General features: G+C 40.6%; 1 protein-coding gene across 20 annotated transcripts in view; it reads left to right on the plus strand.

Annotated features, from left to right (window-relative positions):
* Positions 1–4452: 4452 nt before the first annotated feature.
* Positions 4453–21913, plus strand: part of nid2a (nidogen 2a (osteonidogen)) — a 45791-nt gene continuing 28330 nt past the window's right edge. For 19 of the 20 annotated variants that reach the window (XM_031291847.2, XM_035998572.1, XM_035998569.1 and 16 more), the window contains exons 1-12: positions 4453–4855; positions 6341–6526; positions 6782–6898; positions 16832–16933; positions 17103–17242; positions 17862–17994; positions 18095–18445; positions 18806–18917; positions 20751–20790; positions 21216–21325; positions 21450–21583; positions 21737–21848. In XM_031291847.2, the coding sequence (XP_031147707.1) occupies positions 4649–4855; positions 6341–6526; positions 6782–6898; positions 16832–16933; positions 17103–17242; positions 17862–17994; positions 18095–18445; positions 18806–18917; positions 20751–20790; positions 21216–21325; positions 21450–21583; positions 21737–21848 (1744 nt within the window). In that variant the 5' untranslated portion in view covers positions 4453–4648. The remainder of the gene's footprint in view (positions 4856–6340; positions 6527–6781; positions 6899–16831; positions 16934–17102; positions 17243–17861; positions 17995–18094; positions 18446–18805; positions 18918–20750; positions 20791–21215; positions 21326–21449; positions 21584–21736; positions 21849–21913) is intronic. The other variant, XM_035998566.1, reaches the window with a different exon arrangement.

Raw genomic sequence — 21913 nt, forward strand, 5'->3', positions numbered from 1 at the left:
TTTTTGCTAAATTAATAACTTATGAATCAGCCATCCAAATTAACAGTTTTCTGTTGAACGACTAATCAATTAATCAACTAATTGTTTCAGCACTGATGAAATAATCAGCTGTCATGACCTGCCAATATGAATACTAATAAGAGAAATGTGTGTCTATCTGTGGAGATTACATGTCTTCCTGGGTTTCCTCCCACGTCACATGGATTTGATGCATTAATTTCCCATCAGGATGGATGTAAGCGTTTGTTTTTCTATCTGTGTATTACATGAAGCAGTGACATATCCGGCATGTCTACATGTCTTCTAACCAGTATAAAAGTTTCACAATTTTTTGTTTTGCTTTTCAGGGTTGTGCCAATTTCTTTTTCCTTTGAGGTGGATATGGGTGACATTGTGCAGGGAAGATGACGTCCTTACATGAACACGACGTGGCCATAAATCATAATGCAACATCTGCCAAGTTTTAGCAAAATCGCTTTCAAAAATTCCTTAGTGCTTTGAAATGTTACTCTAATTGCACTGTTTCACCCATTTTTAAAAAAGAATAAATGCCAAACTAGATCCTTTAATAGGCCATAATGTATGGTGAAAGCACTTTGAGTGAAAGCCAGTGCTGGCATAATGGCAATAACAATTAGGAACTTGTTAATGGGCCTGAAAAGCACTCAGGGTCTCTCATTTTGGTCTCACCAGTCTCTCTTTCTGTCCCTCTCTAGATTGACCTTTAGACATTTTAATATTGTTAACCCCCTGAAGTGCTTCAGCTGGTGAAGTAGTGGTGGTAGTAAGTGAATATACAGTATGGCATGAGCAAGCCATACAAACAAACGCACAGTAATTTACGGTACAGGGTTACATTTTACAACCTGACTCATCAAGTTCTGAAAGTTATTTTTAGTTTTGACAGCACTCGTCAGACACAGGAATCCTAGGCGCTTCTCCTTCCTGCCTCTACCACTTTATCTTGGTCTTGTTGTTGCTTCTCTCTCTCTCCATTCATTTCTACCTGTCTCCTTTTACCCTTGCTCTATATTTGTTTCCTCAGGCAGCAGAGGCTTCTTTTACCTTGTCCTCTGCCTTTACTGACGCCAAAATACCTTTCCTCTCCCTTGCCTTACTTTCTTCTCGTTTCCTCTACTTTTTCTTTTTTCATTTCATTTCTTTTCCTTTCTTTTCCTTCCCTTTTTCTTTACTTGTTTTCTCTTGTTTCCCTTTCATTTTTTTTTTATTTCTTGTCTTTTCCTTTCCTTTTCTCTCTTTTCCTTTTTATTTTTTTGACTCTGGCTTGCTTCCCTTTACTATTCTTTTATTTCTTGTCATTGTCTTTACTTTTTCGCCCTCTCGTTTCCTTTCCTTTTCTTTCTAAACAGTGCAGACAGTGAACGTTTAAAGCAGCAGTTGTTTCCATGATTTTATCCAGTGACTTTATTGTAGACCAGGGGTCTTCAATGTTTTTTAAGCCAAAGACCCCTTAACTGAAAGAGAGACTACATATATTGTATAAAATGAAGTTGCATATTAATATGGGCCTACAATATCGTGTCGTGCAGCCTAAAGCCCTTATACATACCTTTTTTTGCATAGAATACTAAGCTATTAAAAAAGCCTAATAATTGTTGGTATGATTTTATAATCATGTTTTAATGTTAAATATACATGTGGCACAGTGAATCCTCAGGATGAACTGTATCTGTGGATGGCCTTAGAGACTACCTTACCCATAGGCCAGTAAGCCTATCATTAGTGGGGAGTTATATTTGCTAATAACATGTAGGATTCATTTTAGGACTTTTTAATTTTTGAAAAAACGTAACAATAATTTAGAGGCCCCTCTGCAGTGACGCTCAGGACCCCCTAAGTGTCCCGGACCTCCTGTTGAAGATCCCTGTTGTAGATTAAATTTAGAGGCCCCTCTGTAGTGACGCTGAGGACCCCCTAAGGGTCCCTGACCCCCTGTTGAAGATCCCTGTTGTAGATTAAAGCATTGTGACAACACATGTTCCAAATAATAGTTTTAAACAGAATACTATGGTGGGCATCTTAATTTGTGACCCTCACTTTTCATCTGTCTGTGCTCTTTATTGAAAGCAATTGCATTACTAATTACCGGTCTTAATCCACAAATCCTATGGTCTGCTCTGCTGGTAAACAGCCTTTGTTGAGGGCTTGGCATCAGTCATGCTGACACGTGCTGTATGTATTATTAGTCTCACTCTGTCTGTCTCACACACACACACACACACACACACACACACACACACACACACACACACACACACACACACACACACACAAAGGGTGGCCAAATGTAAACATGATCTGATTACATCAGGGTGTTTTGGTATTGTGGTTTTGACATTTAAAACATGGCAGACTGACTATAAAAACATTTTTCACATATACAAAATAAAACATACATTATAGTTTTCACAGACTAAAAATAAAGTAAAATCTGTGATTTATTATCTCAGCCTGGCATTTGCCTCCACCTATAGGCTGCTCTGGGTAAGTACCACCATCAGCTGTTATTGAACAGGATTTATTCAACACTAGAAGGCATATATCATTTAGCATAGTGGGTTGGTTTAGAAACATTTATTGAAATGTATAACTGGCCTTTTTCTAATTGTATCACTCCTAACACTGTCTGTGGCAAACAATAGTGATCTCATGATGACTTTTTCTCTACTGCTGATCTAGACAACCACCAAGACTCTCTGGCCGTTCTGGTCCTCAGTCCGGGAGGTAACTGAAAAAACCTAATGGCAACTGTAACAGAGCTTCAGAGGGATAACCTGCCAGAGGGACAGCCATATCAAAAGTACTCCTAAATCCTGTGGACTGAAGCCACATCTTGAGTTATGACTCTGAGAACATCAGGAACTTGATTCTCTGGATTGATGAGGCAAAACTTTCAACACCAAGCGTTACATCTGATAAAATCCAGTTACTGTACTGCTCATCAACTGTAGCTCTCTGCATGCCCCTGAATTGTCCAGCCATGCCCAGACCTGAGCCCCAGATAACATCTGTAGAGACCTAAAGATGGCTGTTTCACCGATCCTCCAATCTGACTGAGCTTGAGAGGATCTACCAGGAAGAATGAAGGACACAGATTAACCCAAGACAGTCCAAGGACAGTCAGACATTTTGCAAATGAGAGATTTTTCACTTGGGATATACATTAGCAAATTCCAAAATGTGCTTTTGCTTTGTCAGTACGTTTTGTATGGTGTTATTGTGTGTAGAATCTGACGCAGCCAGTCCAACACATTCCACTTCTTTGGAATAATTGTCTTGCGGCATTGTCCTAAAATTGTGTGATGATGTATATTAAGTTCTGCGAGTTGTACACGGCTCACTGTACTATTGTTTTTTTCATCCCTTGTCCTCTGTAAACAGCACCAATTATCTTCTGTGCTGGACCATCGGTCTGTCCCTGTCTGTGCCTCATTCCTGAAGTCTTTGATCTGGTTTTCGTCCTCCAGGAAAGTCTGCTTCTCCTTCTCCCTCTCCATCTCTGCTCCCCCTGTTTATATATATATATCTTTTTTTTTTTTCTTTTTTTTTTTTTTTACAGCTGCACTTTCATATGGCTCTTTGTAGTTTTGCTTATTTGAAGCTAATCTACTTGCACTTCCTACTTGTTTTCTGGAGTTTGTACCTTCAAGGTTGAAAGCACTTAATTGGAAGTCGCTTTGGATAAAAGCATCAGCTAAATGACATGTAATGTTTGAATCTATCTATCCTCTTCTCAGGTTTTTGTGGTGGAGAGGAGGTTGTGTGGCTCAGGATCTTCATTGGAAGTTGTTAATGTCCTTCCTGATCATATTTTTCATTTATGCGGGCAGATTGTCATCCTGATTTTCCATATTCTAATTTGAATATTGCCTGTTCTGTAGGCTACTCACGATATCCTGTGCGTCTGTCCTCTGTTGCAGAGCATGATGATGTTTTTGCTTGAAAAATGACTTTTTTTAGCTTTAGTTTCAAATCCAATTTGCAGACACTAGGTGGCACACACAGATCTGTGTTTTAAGGTTGCATCCATGGCCATGAATAAGTGAATAACCTAGTAAAATAACATAGATTGAATGATGATGTAAATGAAAAATGATTGAAATGTATTCAAAAGAAAAAAAAATTGTTGGTAATACAAAAAATACTAGGTGCTAATAGTAAATAATTCCTTTAGCCTCTTTAAATTTAAACAATTTATGAATCTTTAGGGATTATAATATATTCTGTATGATGTCCTTTGAGAAAATATATAGTCCCTAGGAGTTTCCATTTACACCCTTCTATCTTGATAAATGTCTTTCAGTGAAATTGTCAAGTGTGGTGTGTTAGTGTGTAAGAATTACACAATGTCTCTTTTTCATTGTTGTGAAACAGATAGAGTTACATCCGGATTAAAAATGCTCTATTTGTCTTTTCTCTAATTCGAGCCAGATGTTTCCTCCAGCACCGGCCTGCTGTCACTCAATCTGCCTTCGACCAATCAGAGCGGGCCTAAACTCCTCCCTCCCTGCAGAGTATCGGAGTCTCGGTGGAGAGGAGGAGAGTTCTCCGTCTTTCTGCTGGCCTCTCTGAGTCCATCTGTAGCTCTCTCCTTCTGCAGAGCTGCTCACTCGCCCCCAGCTCTACAATGGAGAGAGGTGTAATGTTGGCTGTGTGTCTGCTGTGCTGGAGCTGCAGCGTGTGTGTGGTTACAGCAATCAAGAGAGCTGATATGTTTCCTTATGGCACTTTGAGTGGAGATTTGATTTTGGCAGAGGGCGACGATGAAACCTCTAGAGTGCTGTCCCTGCCCAAACCCTTATACTTCTACGGTTCCCTCTTCTCCCAGCTCTATGTAAGTAGCCAAGACTTCATTAACACTCATGTGTATGCTTGTTATTGACGTCTTTATTACTGCACAGAATTGTCCTGCCTGTGAAAGCTTGAAATGATTCTCTAAAGTTAGCATTTTGCAGGGGATGTTTGCAGCTGTTAAATCAGTTCCGCGGCAGAGCGGTGGCTGTTTTTTATAGTGCCAAATGGAGCGATTTAATAACGTGTGAATGGGAACATCTGTAGGATTTTTTTTTCTGTGCGGCCGAATTCTGTGAAATGGCCACAATGTATTCCCTGTGCCGTTTGTATGAAAATTTACAACATTTCGTGCATGATTCATTTTGAAGAAAAGAAATCTTAACATTCTGACGTCATAATCAATTAAGTCAATTGCTACTCGACCGACGAAAGTCAACTGGTGAATCAAAATGCATTGCGCTTGTAATAACTTACTGACTTGCTTGATTACTTCTATTCAAGTAAAAGTAACAATACTTCACTATAAAATCTCTCCATTACAAGTCAAAGTCCTGTAGCATTCAAAGTTCCTTAAGTCAAATTATAAAAGTACCAAAAGTATTAGTGCTCATTATGCAGAATGGCCCCTGGACAGTGTTGCAAAGTAACTTTACTCAAGTACTGTTCTTGAGTATAAGTAGCCGAATTATATTCACTATTCTTTAGCACAATTTTCAAATTTTTGAGGTACTTTTCATTTATGCTAATACTGTAGTTATAGTAACTATGCAGATTCAAATTGTAATCAACTTATAAATGATGTGATGTGCTACCCAGCAGTAATTACAATTAGCCCCACCTTTACCAGCTGCAACATTACAGTAATGTACACATTAATGCATTCGTAGTTATAATACAATAATATATAAGATTCTGAAATGGGCCGTTCTGCATAATGAGAACTTTTACTTTTAGTTGTATATTTTGATGCTGATGATTATAGAACGCCAATATGGAAGCAAAGTACAAGTACCTACGATTTTACTGAAGTATTTGTAATGAGTTGTTTGCTCCATTCCACCATTGATATATAAATTGCTAAGTGTTGCTTTGTATTACACATCAGAATGTGTCATGCTCTATTACACACCATAATTGCATCAAGAGGAAAGCCAGTATTAGTTGTATGTGGTTGAAATGTTTCTAACACATAATCGGGGCCCAGGGATCCTTGAAGGAGCCCCAGAGGTCCTTGACGGGGTTCCAGCGGTTTATGAGGGGGGTCTAGGGGTTCATTATGTGGTTCCTGGGGTCCATGAGACAGTTCCAGCAGTGCCCACAGAGGTTCCAGTGGTTTATGAGGAGATACGGGTTCATTAGGAGGTTCCATCGGTCCATGATGGTGTTCCAGATACTTCTTAGAAGATTCTGGGTTTTTATGATGGGTATTGAAGTATTCAGGGCTCCTAAATGGTGTGCAGGAGCACCATTGGTAGCCATCATTAAACTGCTAGTACTCATATGGCGTCTCTCTCTCTGTCTCTAGGTGGCCACCAATGGTATCATATCAGGCCAGGACCTGCCGATGGAAAAGCAGTACGTTGACGACGGCTTCCCCACAGATTTCCCCGTGGTGGCTCCGTTTCTGGCTGACATCGACACCAGCGGAGGGCGTGGACAGATTTATTACCGAGTGACCGAAACGCCCAGCGTACTCAACAGAGTGGCCCAGGTCTGTTTGTCCATTGAAACAAGTGAAATCAATCACGATTTTATGATTGTAAATTGACATACAGACTTTTGTTGTCTTGAAAAAAGGTGTTGAGATGAATATGTTTTTCATTGTACTTAACTACAGATCTGGATTCTTCCTTTTTTTCAGTTCTTCATCCATTAGTTCAATCCATTGTACACACCATCTTTCCGTTTTGTCTTTTCTTTTGTTATTATTTCCCTCCATCATTCATTCATCCATCTGCTCACCCAGGAAGTACATCGAGGGTTCCCAGATGCAAAATTCACACCCACACATGTTGTGGTTGCAACATGGGAGAACGTTGCGGCATACGAAGAACAAACTCGAACCGCTGGACCTTCAAACAAGGTAAGATGGATGGAGGGACTGAGAGCACTAGCTCTAGGACTCCTTGTCTGTCTGTGTATTGATTTATGACTCATCATGTAGCCCGCAAGTATGTTTTTGGTTCTTGTGAGAGACACAATCCCAAATTCCTGGAGGATGTGCATTACTTATAATCAGCTGGGGGTGGGGGGTCTATTTGTAATTCCTCTTTCCCTCCTAATCTGCCTCTTAACCTTTTCAAGGGGTCATAGGTCATCTTTAAGGGTCGTCAAAGTGCCCCCCTCCCGACTCGTTATCCCCTCCTCCAATTCACACACAGGTAGACACAAACATGCCATGACCATTAATGATCACATGCTCTGTTGGACTTTACTTCCCTCCCTATTTGTCTGCCAGTTCCCAGTTAATAACTTGGTTTACCATTAAAGTACTCCTCTCCAGCAACCAATTTCACCTCAGCGTTTATTCAAAGTTTGTTACATATTTCAATACATTTTGGCACAAAACTAGATTTTTCAGCCTTCTCCACCTCCTAGGCAGAATAATACTACTGAGGATCTGTGTCTCGCCTCAGTGTGACTGTAGTAGTAGAGCAGGGCAAGAGTGCCTCCCCCCCGAAGATAAAATTAAGACAACTGAATTTGTCTGAGCATGAACAGATTTGACTGAGCTATGGCAGGAATTTCGACACAAATTGTGGCAATCGGGCACTAAGGGTTTTAAAGTACCTTAATTGCCTCCAGCTCCTACTGTTGACAATGTTGGTGAGCGGACCAAATCTGTGTTTTTAGAACACTGCACCTGTCCCTTTCACCTCACACAGTATTGCCTCACATTTCTCTCTCTGCGCACCACTTCTAACTCTCCCGCGGCCCCCTGGGGAGGCACGCCTCACAGTTTGAAAACCTCTGGAGTAGGGTAACACTTTAGTTTACACGTCCGTAATTTCCTAGGACTTGACCTGGAAAGAAGCATGTAATTTGGCACCGATTACACGGAAAATAGCAATTTATTTACGCATAATAGAAACGTCATCAACTCGCCCACACGCTCCCTGTGAATACTTTACGGACAATGACCTGCTCTATTCACACATGGGCTCCGTTTAATGTGCGGTTCAACTGATTCAGACATCTGCATTCTCACACACAGCTCCTCTGGGTAATGTCTAATAAGTTCACATTTGCAGTGCATGTGTCAAAGTATAAGGACCAAGTTGAGTTAGCCCCGGTGATATTACTATGTCATCACCAGGGTTATTTTTTCAAACTATGGAAAGCTCCCTCCAAAGTTACAAAAGACATTATACAACTGTCTTCACAGGCTGAGTAGTACTCGACGAGTAAACTGAACTAAAATGGCTGAAATTCCCCTTTTTAATTGGAAGTGTAACAGCATCTCTGTTTTCTTTGTAATTAATAGCAAATTCCATGGTTCTTTCTAGGAACTTTCCTAAGAAATCATTGACCTTTTTATAAAAGAACGTCTCACCTATAGGAGCACTAGAGGCTTTGTTTGAGTTAGTCTTTGGGAAAGGGTCCAAGTAAAGCCAGCCCTACCTAACTTATCGATCAAACAAACAGGGCTTTGTTTTTCCTGGTTTGTAGCATGTGGGAGGGTGCGATGAAGGGAGTGGTAGATTTAAGGAAAAACCCCAGGAGATCCCTCTGTCTCTTCCTCCCTCTCATCTGTTTGTCCTTTTTCTTTACTCTCATGGTCTGGTTTCTTTTATTCTTCCTGATTGATCAAAAGCTAAACATTCAAATAGTGCAGTGGGGATACAGAGCATTAAGGCTCTTAACGACACTTCTCAATACCTCAGGCTCATTGTGATTGCTGCCAAATGGACAAATAAGTGATTGATCTGCTTTGAGCCCCAAATATTGGAATTAAGTCTCTATCCAGTGTTGACCAAATGCTGATTAGAGGCTGGTATCCACCTCTGAAAGTACAAAATGTTTTTATATTTGCTAAGAAAGGGATTGTTTGGTGTGTACAAGGTCTGTGTGGCTTGTCAGATTGGAGCAGTCTGGGTCCCGGCTGGGATTTGCTTCAGTGGGTCTGTCTTCGGACTGATAGCATCTTTCTTTGAAGTGATTAGCCAGAGGTGCAGGGTGGGGTGCGTTGGGGGTAGAGTGGTATGTGTGTGTGAACTGAATAACCTGAGGTGTGTGTTTGTCGGGGATGTGTATTAGGGGTGACGGGGTGGGGGAGGGGGTAGACTGTTTGGTGTTTGGGGGTCGGACATGGAGATGAGAGGAGTGAGGGAAGAAAAAACTGGAAAATAGAGAGAAAAGTAGAGCCCAAGAGAGAAAGTTCACGTCCCTAAAAAGTGGGGTTGTGTTTTCTATGAAATTAGTGTTAAAGAGGCTATTACCGTGATTGGAAAGTAATTGCTTCACTTGAAACCTATAACACACACTGTTGTATCTACTACTATGTAGCCCAATTTACTATGATATATATATATATATATATATATATATATATATATATATATATGACCAGAACAGTTTACACAGAGAATCTGGCCTTCTGTATGTTGATGTTTTAAGAAGTGTTGACCAGGCTTTACTTCAAGCAGCATATTGCTAATTATTCTTCACACGAGGACACCTGTCATGTTGGTGGATGCTGTTACACAGTTTATCTTCCACTCCATGACAGTCATTATTCTAAGCAGCAGACATTAAAACTTCTCAGCTGCAGAATGCTGCACTTACTTTTTCACCCACAAAAAAGTCAATGTGAATATATTCATACTAACGCAGGATTGTGTATGTTCACAAACTCACAGTAGTTTGTGAGAAGATTGATGCCCTGCTCATGTCTGTACACTAAATATGAAGCTAGAGCCAGCAGAGTAGCTTAGCTTAGCATTCAGACTGTAAACAACAGGAAACAACCAAGGCTATTTAATTAAGGCTGAGACACGGTCTCTGACCCCATGGGTGCTATGGAGTATTGTTAAGAAAAAACGTACCTGAAAGGATTCGGAAGACCTTGATGAATTACGCAGAAGCATTTCATTTACATTTAAATTTAAATTTTATTTATAGTATCAAATCATAACAAGTTATCTCAAGACACTTTACAGATAGAGTAGGTCTAGACCACACTCTATAATTTACAAAGACCCAACAATTCCAGTAATTCCCCCAAGAGCAAGCATTTAGTGCGACAGTGGCGAGGAAAAACTCCTTTTAGGAAGAAACCTCGGGTGGTGGGAAAACTTCCTTTTAGGGAGAAACCTTGGCCAGACCCAGGCTCTTGGTAGGCGGTGTCTGATGGTGCTGGTTGGGGGTGTTATGAACAGTGGCAATAATAGTCACAATAAAGATAATGAACTCTCAATTGAGGAATTTAGGCAGGCAGTACAGTTTAACCACGATGTGTTATCGCTTCGTGCTGTCCCAACTCTCTGAAGTTCCTGTCTTCCTGAAGGTGTATTTAAACTCATGCTGGAGGCGTTACGTTTAGCTGAACCTTCAATGAAAACAAAGATATTGCGAGTGACATAAACACGGATGGCTTAACTAAAGCCTAGTTTTCACCGACCTCCAAAAGGAGACAGTCCTGAAACAAAACATTTCCTTATCATGCAGTGGCCTAGATTCCCTGAATCTGTAGAGATACATACTGTACATATTTTTACATGAAGAGGTTTGAATAATAGAGACTGGCTGAATATTGTCGTCCCCTGACCTGTGACTTATGAATGACCTGATGTTGTCTAAACTTTCCCTTTGTCTCATCATACCACAACATGGTGTTTCTAGAAATTTCACCACAGGAACTCTTCCTTTATATTGCACATTTCAAATATCTTCATCTTTAGTTTTCTGTCCTGTTTGATTTTGCCTTACATTTGCACTATTTAGAATGTATTACTGTATTTTATATATTACTTATCTTTATCTTATTTGTACATATTATCTTTTTTATCTTTATTTGTATATATTTCTTATCTTTTATATTATACTTGTACGTGTCCTTATTGCACTATGGGTCAGAGAGAAACGTATTTTCAATTGCTCTATGTCTGGCACATATTGCAGAATTGACAATAAAGTTGACTTGACTTGACTTGGTATGACACATGCGTAGTGTAACTGGAGCTGCGATGTTGTAGGGTTGCAGCAGACGTCGCTATAAATCCTATATATAAATATAATCCTCTCAGGTGCTTTTTGGGTGCGCTTGGCATGGCAGAAGTTTTTGGGTACGCTCGAATGGATGGCAGCCGATTATACATATCTTTATTTTTCGTATGAAATATATTCTGAACCAAGGCTGACTGCTGATGCCTCAGTATAACGAATCAATCATCCCAATGTTCTATGATCGTGCGCCAGCTATTGAGTTTATTGGTGTTTCAAGCCCCCAACGTCTCCTTCCAGGAAGCGCTGTGACCGCTGACTTCAAGGCACCTACCCCTAACCTTAACCCTAACCATAACCATTGCCTAATCCTAGTGCCTTCCAGGCAGCACTGCCTGGAAGGAGACACCATTGAGCTGTCGGCAAGTGCAGACCACATATTACTGCGCGTGTGTTGTACCCCAATGATTTGAAGCCATATGACGCTAGGACTAGGACTTCTATCCACTGTGCTGCATGGGGCCAGCATGAAACTGACTGTCTCTTAAGCTTGACTTGCTTGGACTACATATTAGGCAAAGGCATATTGATTAGGTAAAACGCCCTTGTCACATCATTATTACTATTACTCAAAGTGCAAAACACTGATTTCTACCTATTGGTTGAGTAGAAACATTTTATACATGCTCACAGCTTGGCTCTAGGGGTGGCAATGTAGGTTTATTTGTTGGTTAGTCCACCACTTTCATCCAGACTAAAATATCTCAACAACTACTGGATGGATTGCCATGAAATTGTATATAGTCATTTATTGTTTCCTGATGATGAATTCTAATGAAAAGGTCAGGGGAACTGGGTGATCCCATGCTCAACGCCACAGAGCTGCTAGCATGTCTGTAGACTCTGAGTCTGAGTCAGACTCTTCAGCTTATCCTCAACACTAAGTTATTTTTGTCTCTTGTTTAGCATGAAGAGACGACAACTTGCATTTTGTTGTGCAACCCTGTGTTGTAGAATGAGAATAAGTGAATCTTGAAACCTTTGAACCCATGATATGAAAACATTTGAAAGGAAATGGTACAGAGTGACAGTAAGCATGCCTTACCATATACACAATACTGCACATCTGTCCTCAAGTTCCCATCCTGAGAGCATTCCTGTATATGAGCAGCAATTTGAAGTGGAATGTCATTTTACATTTGACCACAGTAGACCTTTTTTCTGATTTGCACTTAGCTCTCCCCTCAAGCTCTCTTCAAAGATATATCTACAAAAAAGGAAAGTGTTGTAGGTTGAATAGCATATTACATGTCTGCTGTGTGAATGTCAGATGATACTAAATTCATGAATATATGGACTCCTCTGTTGGATTCAGCCCTCTCCTTTCATTTTGCTTTCTTTGCTTCTCTTCCTATGGTCTCTCCTTTTTCTTCTTTTCTGCAGCACAATAGGAACTATTGTTTCTATTAGTGATATTTGTTGTTTCTGGAGGATCCCTTGCAGTGACACAGGGGGCATCCCTAATATGTCCATCTTAGTTCAAAGCAGACTCTTACTGAAAGTCAGCTTTTATAATGCATATGTCTAGACTTGGGACAGATTCTGTCTATCAGTGACCATTGAGCCTGTCTATACCATAACCAGAAAGAAACGGGTTTGCATCACTTGTAGCTGTAAAGATTTATAATAGCCGCTAAAATGACTTGGGCTTTTGACGGCTTTACTAATTACTAGTAGAGTCATGGCGCTCTGGTTTGTAGTTGCGGGAAAGATTTTCATGTTCACAAACTTTCCAGGATCTAAGAAAAGCAGCTAAAAGCAGCTAGAGCACCTTCTCTAAGAGGAAATCATTCCTACCACAGGCAATAAAACTTTATAACACTTCATCTCTGAGTGTTAGATAAGACTCATATACATCACAACTGCACTGAATGCACCTTGCACAATCATTACTAGTGAAACAGTTGTACATTTTTACTCCCCAACTTGCACATTAAGTTTATCTATATATCGAAACAGTTGTACATTTTATTCCCAAATTGTATATATTTTTAAATATTGCTAGTGTATTATTCTATTATTATTTCATGTATATTGTTTCCTATTATTTAATGTTTACTCTGTACATGTGCTGTGTGTCTGAAATTTTGCTGCTGCAACAACGTTATTTCCCATTTTTTGGGATCAATAAAAAAATCTATCTATCTATCTATCTATCTATCTATCTATCTATCTGTGGTTTTACCCACCATGTGTTCTTAGTTGATCAAAACGGTTTTGAAAAGCTTTCGTAAGCTCTGAAGTTGTACAATTTCCTCAAGCTTAACAAGAGCAGGGAATCTGTTTGAGTACAGCTGAAGTTATAACAGGAAAGCCACCCAAAACATTGGAACAGGGATATTCATATGGCAACAGTGAAATACAGACTGGACTGTTCCTGGCCACAAGCCTGGGCTGTGTGTTTGTGTGTGTGTTGTGTGTGCGTGCCAGTTCCCACGCTGTAGGCAGTTCCGTTTGTAGCACTCTGGTGAGGCTGGCAACTGGCCTGCAGCTGCTCTCTGTCTCTCTCTCTGTCTGTTTGCAGCTGTGCTGCGGCCGACGACCTGGAAATACGGTGACTAACAAACAAGTGTAGGACATTCAAGACCTTCCTTCGATTGTTGAGTCACATATTCGAAGGGCAGGCAAGATGAGAAGTCAATTAAGCTCTCTTCAGTAAGGCAGAGTAGACTAAACTATGTAAAGACAGAGTAAACCAGACCAACTAATAAACAAATACCAAACGCAGCCAAACCGAGGTAAAATATAGTGAGATTAAACTGAATGGGACCTGATTCGTGTGTGCAGCTGCTGTAGGGTATCCTCAGCTATCTGAATGAACTTCCTGTATATTCAGTTAAACTGTTGGGTATTTCCAGACTCTTAAACCCCCACTGTGCAGCAGATAAACCTTGCAGACTGATGATGTTATCACCTAAACTTTAAAGGACGACCCTGACAACAAACATTTGTTGGTCCCGGAGACAATTAACGTTTGTGCTTGTGTCTGGTCGCTGTAAGGAGTGTGAAGACACTCTTTAAAAAAAAAAAGGTGTAACAAAATGCCTGTAGGAAGGTCGAGGTGTGTGTGTGTGGTGGGGGGTTGTCAGAGCACACACTCGCATACGTACAGCTACACACGTGTCTGAAAGCCTTTGATGTGTGTTGGCTGCAATTTGTTGTCTTCCAGCTGTGAGTCTGTAAAGCTTACCGGGACTACTTTACACACACACACGCACGCACGCACGCGCACGCAGCAAATGACCACACAGAGGGATGGAGAATTTGATATTTGGGTAAATGTGCTTTCCTGTACACACTACAATGGAACACTGGCATTTTTAAATGTAGCCACTGCCTAGAAATCATGAAAATCAGAGAGAAAAACACACATAATCAAAATGTCATATGTGGATGGATGGATATGGATGGATGAAAGGCGTGTGCCCTGAGACGCAGCACGATGAATCCCCCCAAGGAGTCCAGACACTGGTGGTGGTGGTGGTGGCTGATGATTCTGATGAGGCTAAGGGAGCTGATGAATCTGTGAAGACTGGCAGTGGAGGTGCCCGTTGCCATTTGCGGCGATTTGCACTGAAATGACAGCTGACAACAACAGAGAGGAGAACATATATTAATAGCGTAACAGCAGTGAATGTACCACGCGCATAACAGCAGCATGAAAGTACTAAAGGCAGAGAGAGAATCCTATTTAAACAGAGGCAGCAGCAGGATGATATGCAGATATATGACTTTATTAATCCCCGGAGGCAAATGAAATCAACTGCATGTTATGTGCGGACAGAAAAATAAATTCACAAAAAGGATCTTGTCATCACATGGGAACTGAAATGTAACGGAAACATACACTGACTCACATTTTCTTTTGTTGACTTAACTTTTCAGAAGTGTTTGGATGAAAATACAGCCTCTTTTCTGTCTCCCCATATTTCTCCCACTGTAAACCAGACCTATGGCCTCTCTCCCGACTCTGCCAACCCCCCGCATCCTTTCATCTCTCTTCCCTCGCCTCCTCCTCCCAGGAAAAAGGAGGGATAGCAGGAGAGAAAAATACAGACATTTAGAAAGGATATTAAGGACAAAGACAAAGCAGATCCCCTCTTGCAGCTCTGGCCTCTTCTCCTCCTGAAGACAGAAAAAAAGAAAGACCCCCTCCTCAGTAATTAGACAGAGCCTGGAGGCTACAAAGTCCTCCCCGCCCACAAACAACAAAATAGTTTAAAGATGTTGATGTAAACAATTAGGAACACACACATACGTTCACAGGAGATGAATATAGGTGGAGAACATCTGTGCTTGCGTGCATGCTTGTATAAGTGTGTCTGTGTGTGCGCCCCATGTCTCACATTGTAACAATGTCTGGTTTACATGTTGTAACATCATCGTGAAAGATGCCCAGACACACAGGAAGACAGCTGTGGAGATCAACATCTGGGCTGGGGGTTTAGAGGCCGAGGTGTGTGTGTGTGTACATGATGTCTTGGTGTGTGCGCACGTACAGATAATCTGATTGTGTCCCAAAGGAAAACAACATAGGATCACTCACAGTCTTCCCCTCATCCACCAAATCTGTAGTTTTGGGAAGCAGAGTGGGGCTAGACACCACCACATATAGTATGTGTAGAAATAGAAGTTCCTCAGAAAAAGTTCATGCTTATTGAATTCATTTATTTCATCCTGGAAACTGGTTATAAATGTTTGGATACTCAGTATGTCAATAATTGGTGGTGGTCGGCAGAGAGGGTATCAGGGTGAGAAGTCTCAACATGAATCCCAGCAGAGGAAGAGGAGGAGGAGAGGGATGGAGGGAAGAGGTGTGAAGTTTAAATATGGAGTGAGTGTTAGAATAATTTGAGGGTGGTTGAGCTGGGCTGACTCTGAACACACAGCAGGTAACCTCATCCCTCTGACACTAGTAGAGCTGAAAATGATTATTAGATGCTATCTTAATTACCAGTAAGCTGCTAAACCTTCTGCCATCAGGGGCAGAAAATACAAAGAAAGTACTGACATTTTACCTGAGGAAAAACAGGTGTTTTAGGTGCGTATTAAGAAAGTTATTGAAAACCTTCAAGGAATGTACTCAACTTTCTTGAAAGAAGTACAAAGAATTATAGATTAAATCATGACTATATATGTGGCCGGGTTGGCTCAGTGGTAGAGCAGGCGCACATATACTGAGAAGTTTATGCCTCGACGCAGAGGTCCAGGGTTGGAATCTGACCTGTGGCAATTTCCTGCATGTCTTCCCCCTCTCTCTCTCCCCTTTCTCACCTAGCTGTCCTGTCAAAAATTAAAGGCGGAAAAAAGCCCCCAAAAAATAATCTTTAAAAATCAAGACTATGTAGCAGTGGTAATTACAGGATAGTGGTACATTGAATTCCCCTACATTTCATTACATTACATTACATTACATGTCATTTAGCTGACGCTTTTATCCAAAGCGACTTCCAATTAAGTGCTTTCAACCCTGAAGGTGCAGACTTCAGACAACAAGTGCAAGTACATTAGCTTCAAATAAGCAAAACTTCTCATTTCCTGAGATTCTCTCGAGTCAGTTGCTTAAAAGACATGAAGAGACCTGGCTGAGAGCAAGGGAAAATTAAAACTAATTTAGCAATGCACAAACTTAGGAACATTATACTCAGCCACCTTATTCAGTATCATGAAAACATACTTACAGCTCTGTAAATCTGAACAGGTGAAAGTTCTAAAACCTAAATAGAATGAAGTAGTAGAAGTTTTCGTTGTTATTCAGCTTCAGACTGACAGTGTCTTGCTTCTCTCTCTTTAGGTCAACACGTTCCAGGCAGTAATTGGTTACGATGAGACCGACTCATATGTTCTCTTCCTCTACCCTGAAGATGGCCTGAACTACTTTGGGACTCGCCCCAAGGTAAACTGGTTCTATGCAGGGCCTAATTCACAGCTTGGTTAGTTTGAAGATATTTTACCACTGCAGCACTTAGCCATGTGCCAATTAAGTTTAATGTTACTTTTACAGCTAATTATTTGAGGGAAATGGTTTTCTTTGGTTTTCACTTTTTTAAAAATTCTGTTTGTAGGAGTCTTATAATGTTGAGATAGAGCTTCCTGCTAGAGTTGGCTTCAGCAGAGGAGAAGTCACATATCTGATCTTCTCCCGAACTGAGGGACCGCACTACAGCGTCACCAGCGATGAGCAGAGTGTTAAAAACCTTTACCAGTAAGTAAAAAACATCATATCGGTCTATTTGCAAGGTTGGATCAACCTCATCACACCACTGACGTTTGCATGGGGGGGGGGGGATCAGCAGTGTAAGGAATCAGAATCAGAAAAGGGTTTATTGCCACAATAAGTTACGCTTACGTGGAATTTGCCTTGGTGAATGGTGCATACATAGACAAAGGAAAGGCTTTATAGTAATAATGACACTAGAGAACAGTGTTGGTATTTACATGTTGGAAAAAGAATTGTATCAAAAACAGCCCAAACTCAGTTGGAGCACAGTTCACGGCAATGTCTCTTCAAATTCCAGATGCTTATGATAATATGGTGATTCTGGGCTAAATCCGATTGCAAGGTATAATTTGATTAGGTCATCAACTGCAGGCATAATACACGGCAAACAGCAGCACCTGTGGTGATTCTGAAGCAATGTGGTTCCTTGAAAAAAAAAACTACAATGGCCCTAATGCACCGTTATACAAATCTTCTTACAGTCACACCTGGCAACATTGTAATGAATCTAAAAAAAACAGTTTGTATTTTTTTTTCATTGATAACAATATAAGCCTGTATGGTTAGAAATGCACTCAGACTGGACTGGTTTCTCGCTCTCTAGGGTTGGTAATACAGGAATTCCAGGTGTTTGGCTTTTCCACACTGGGAACCGTTACTCTTTTGACAACATTGTTCCTGCATCCATCGGTGGCCTCCTTGATACTCCACCAACTGGAGGACATGGCCTCTCCCTGGTAATTATATTTTTCTGTTTTTGTTGATTTTGTCAAGAGTTGATTTTGTGATGCCACGTGCAGAAAAGTTCTCTGACTCTTCCATGGTTTCTGCTTCTAGGACAGCACCACCCCTGAGTACGGTGAGTTTGAGGAATATCCAGATAACACTTTTGACTCTGATAACCAAGAGGAAGAAGATGATTACCCTCATACAGGCGGGGACCCTGAATTCCAGCCAGCCCCTGCTGGTGGTGACCACTCAGAATCCCTACAACCAGCAAGTCCTGATGCTCCCTCTTCGCCTTCAGAGGATTCTGGTAATCAGTTGTCGTACGGCAGCGAAGATGTGCCACTGACCTCTGAACCCAGGTACAATTCAGAGCCAGCAGAGAGGCAGTATGCTCCCCCTAATCCTCCAGAAAGAGTACCAGAGGGAGATGCTCAGCGGACTCTGAAACGGCAACCACAGGTAACACTAAAACACACAGCAGCACTGTGTGACAATCTGTTCAAATCCCCCAAACAAAACATCACTTATTATTAGTGGATATGAAAAAATAGGAATTTAAACTAACTAAGTTTTGTAATAACGATCTGAAATTGTAGTCGCTTTTTGTAAATTCTGCGGTTATAATGGAACGCTCATTTGGAAACAGTATGGTGGTGTCAACAACACTGCAATCATTATACACTACATTCTGTATACAATATGTAAAGTATGCACACTCTGGTTTATAGCATCTGGAGAGAGTTTAAAAGTACTGGCTTGGCTCTCAATGACAACAGGCAAACCATATTTGAAGTTAACCATAGCCTATTCCCCCTGTAGGTTCCTCTGGAGGTGGTGGATGTCTACCCCTCTCACAGAAATGAACACCCTCATTCCCCTGGAGGTCACGTGGTCAGCGTGGAGGGAGACGATGTTGATTTTGACACAGGTGGTAAGAGACAAACCATATGTGTCTGTGTGTGTATAAATATGTATATATATTCATATATATACTGTATATGTAGTTGTCAGCTTAACTTATGAAAGGGGGTTACATTACCTTGCCCTCTGCTGCAGAGCTGCTCAGCAGCTGGCAGTACAATACTAGCGTTGTGCTGTGCAGCTCCCAGGTGTGTGTGTCCAACACTCCCTCCCCTGCAACTACTCCCTCAGGCTTTAACCGTAAATAAGAATGTGTTCTCAGTCAACTTTCCTGGTTACATAACGGTCGAAAAAGTGTATCTTATTAAGTCATTTAACTCAGTGTGACGAGCGATGAAATACAAATGTTCTTAGAAGACACTAAGAAATATCTGTCAACAGATTTGAATGTTTTCCAGAATAACAGTATTTTTGGAATAAGGCCAATCCCTCATTTAGTATTTTCGTATCTTTTTTTAAACACATTTTTTGTCCCATCTATCAATAAACAGTTGCTTGTTTTTAGGAAAACTAGATTTAATGACTTAATATATGAGGCAAAACTAGGATTTTTTTAAGGAAGTGTGTGTACAGTTGGAGGTGTATATAAAATCTGAGAAAAAACATAATTTTCCATTACACACACCTACATGTTTCAGTGCTGTCATGGATTTGATGTTTATGAAACTTAGAACAAAAACATTGTAATATTGGTATGTGGGTTTCCCTCCACTGCATTGGCACGTGTGTGTGTTTGTGTGTAAAATCACAGTGATTTGTCTCCTGTGTGTGTGCGGTTCCTGAGAAAATATCCTGACATCCTGTGTGCGTGTGTGTGTTTTGCCCCTGTAGGATGATAGAATGCTGCATTTTGATCCCAAATTAGTCATTTACCAAAAAGACAAATAGAGAAATACAAGGAGAGAAACTAGAGAGAGCAATGCACTCACTTGGTAGTTATGCAAGTTCCATTTGGTGTTTTAAATCAAGTGAAGCTGCTGCAGTCGTGATTAGTAATGAACAAACAATTATCAACAAGTCTTAGTGATAGTTGCTGTACTATTTTAGATCTGCATTCACAATGACTTAATTTTGGAGACATTTAAAACCTTTTATCTCTTTTGAGACTTTCAGTGGTCTAAGAAACGTTTGTGTAATTCTTACTTTTTGTCTGCCCAGCAATGGTGACTGCCAGTTCCTTTTTCTGTTTATTCTAAATAAATCAAGAACAGAGCACATCACTTCCTGTGTGTCAGAGGATTGTACTCAGGGAAAAGCGATCATCCCAAGTGTTTAAAACAGCACATGTAAATACTACTATGAACTACAAATATACTATAGATATACCTTTCTTTATTTATATATATATATATATATATATATGTATATGACGTTATCTGTGTGTGTGTGTGTGTGTGTGTGTGTGTGTGTGGGACTGCAACAGCTGTTTTTTCTCCAAGTTGTTCCTTGACGTGTGTATTTCTCCCTGTGTCTTGTCCACCTTTTGTATTCTTTCTGTCCATCTGTACTTATATGGAAACAACCTTTGATGTTCTGTCTCCATTTAAACTTGCATGTCTCTATGATGTACGTGTGCATGTGATACTGGAAACTAAGTGTTCAAAGCTAACCAACTTCACTGCCACTTTTGACATATTTCCATTTTTTATTTCCAAATAAACTGAACTTTTATTTGAGGGAAGTAAAGGTAAAAGCCCTAAAAATAATGTACAACAGAGATCAAAGTCAAATCTTTGACGTGAACATTGCAAGTATATATGTTTTGTACTGTATATGTAATGCATAGATTAATTTCTTTCTCTCTCTCTCTCTCTCTCTCTCTCTCTCTCTCTCTCTCTCTTAGTGATTCAGTACACTACAGAGAATAAGGAAACATGTGCCAGGTATGTGAAGACTAGATAGGATGATATACTGTATACCTGTTGCTAGTACAAGAAATGTATATCCTATCTATTTGTAAGGACTGTATGAACCCTCTTTGGGACTCCAGAGGAAGCTGTACAAGATCTGATTTAAAAAGAAATGCCTTAAGGGATGTCACTTCAGTCTGCTTTGGTTTGTTTTAAAAAATGAAATAAAATCTGGGGGTGTGGAGTTCGAAATTAGTGAGCTTTCCAGATCTCTGTAGCTCCTCAAATTTGTTTAAGGCTAGCAGCTCGAGCTTGCATTGTGGGTAATGTAGCTGCCAGGCTTTGACAAAGAAGAGGAATGTGTGGAATAAAGAGACTATTTCTGGTTCTGCTGCATCGATTTTGATCCTTTTTTTAAGCATTAAATGGAAATAGTTTTTCTTTACATTCTTTTCTAGATTCCAACAGCAGTGCTCTCAGAATGCATTTTGCTCCGACTACGCCACAGGCTTCTGCTGTCACTGCCGGCCTGGCTTCTATGGAAACGGACGCCACTGTCTACCTGAGGGTTAGAGCACTACCATTAACCCACAGAGATACATTCATCTTACTTCTGTTTTTTAAATATAGTAGCATAATCTCTTCTTCAAGTGTTAAAGGTGTTTTTTGTAATCCCTGTGCTCCTCTTTCAGGTGCTCCACAGCGTGTTAGCGGTAAAGTGAGCGGAACAGTGACCGTGGGTTCGACTCCAGTGGAGCTGAACAACATTGATCTTCACGCCTACATCGTGGTGGGAGATGGCAGAGCGTATACTGCCATCAGCCAGGTAAGAGTCTGGAAATAAAAGATTTCATTTTTTTATTTATACTGGCATTTTAAATCTAGTTCTTTAAAAAACTTGATACAAATTCCCTTCTTCTTATCCACATTTTCTGGTTTCTCTGATTTCTCCTTTGTAAACTTTGTGCTGATTGGTCAGGTACCCGAGCCAGTGGGCTGGGCTCTGATGCCACTTGCACCAATAGGAGAGCTGTTTGGATGGCTATTTGCTCTGGAGCTGCCCAATAGCCAAGCAGGATTTAAAATCACAGGTAAACTCTGCCTTGACTGAGCACATCTGTAGAGAGATAGGGAACTCCTCTAAAGTGTGTGTGTG

This window comes from Sander lucioperca, chromosome 24, assembly GCF_008315115.2.
Source record: "Sander lucioperca isolate FBNREF2018 chromosome 24, SLUC_FBN_1.2, whole genome shotgun sequence".
NCBI lineage: Eukaryota > Metazoa > Chordata > Actinopteri > Perciformes > Percidae > Sander > Sander lucioperca.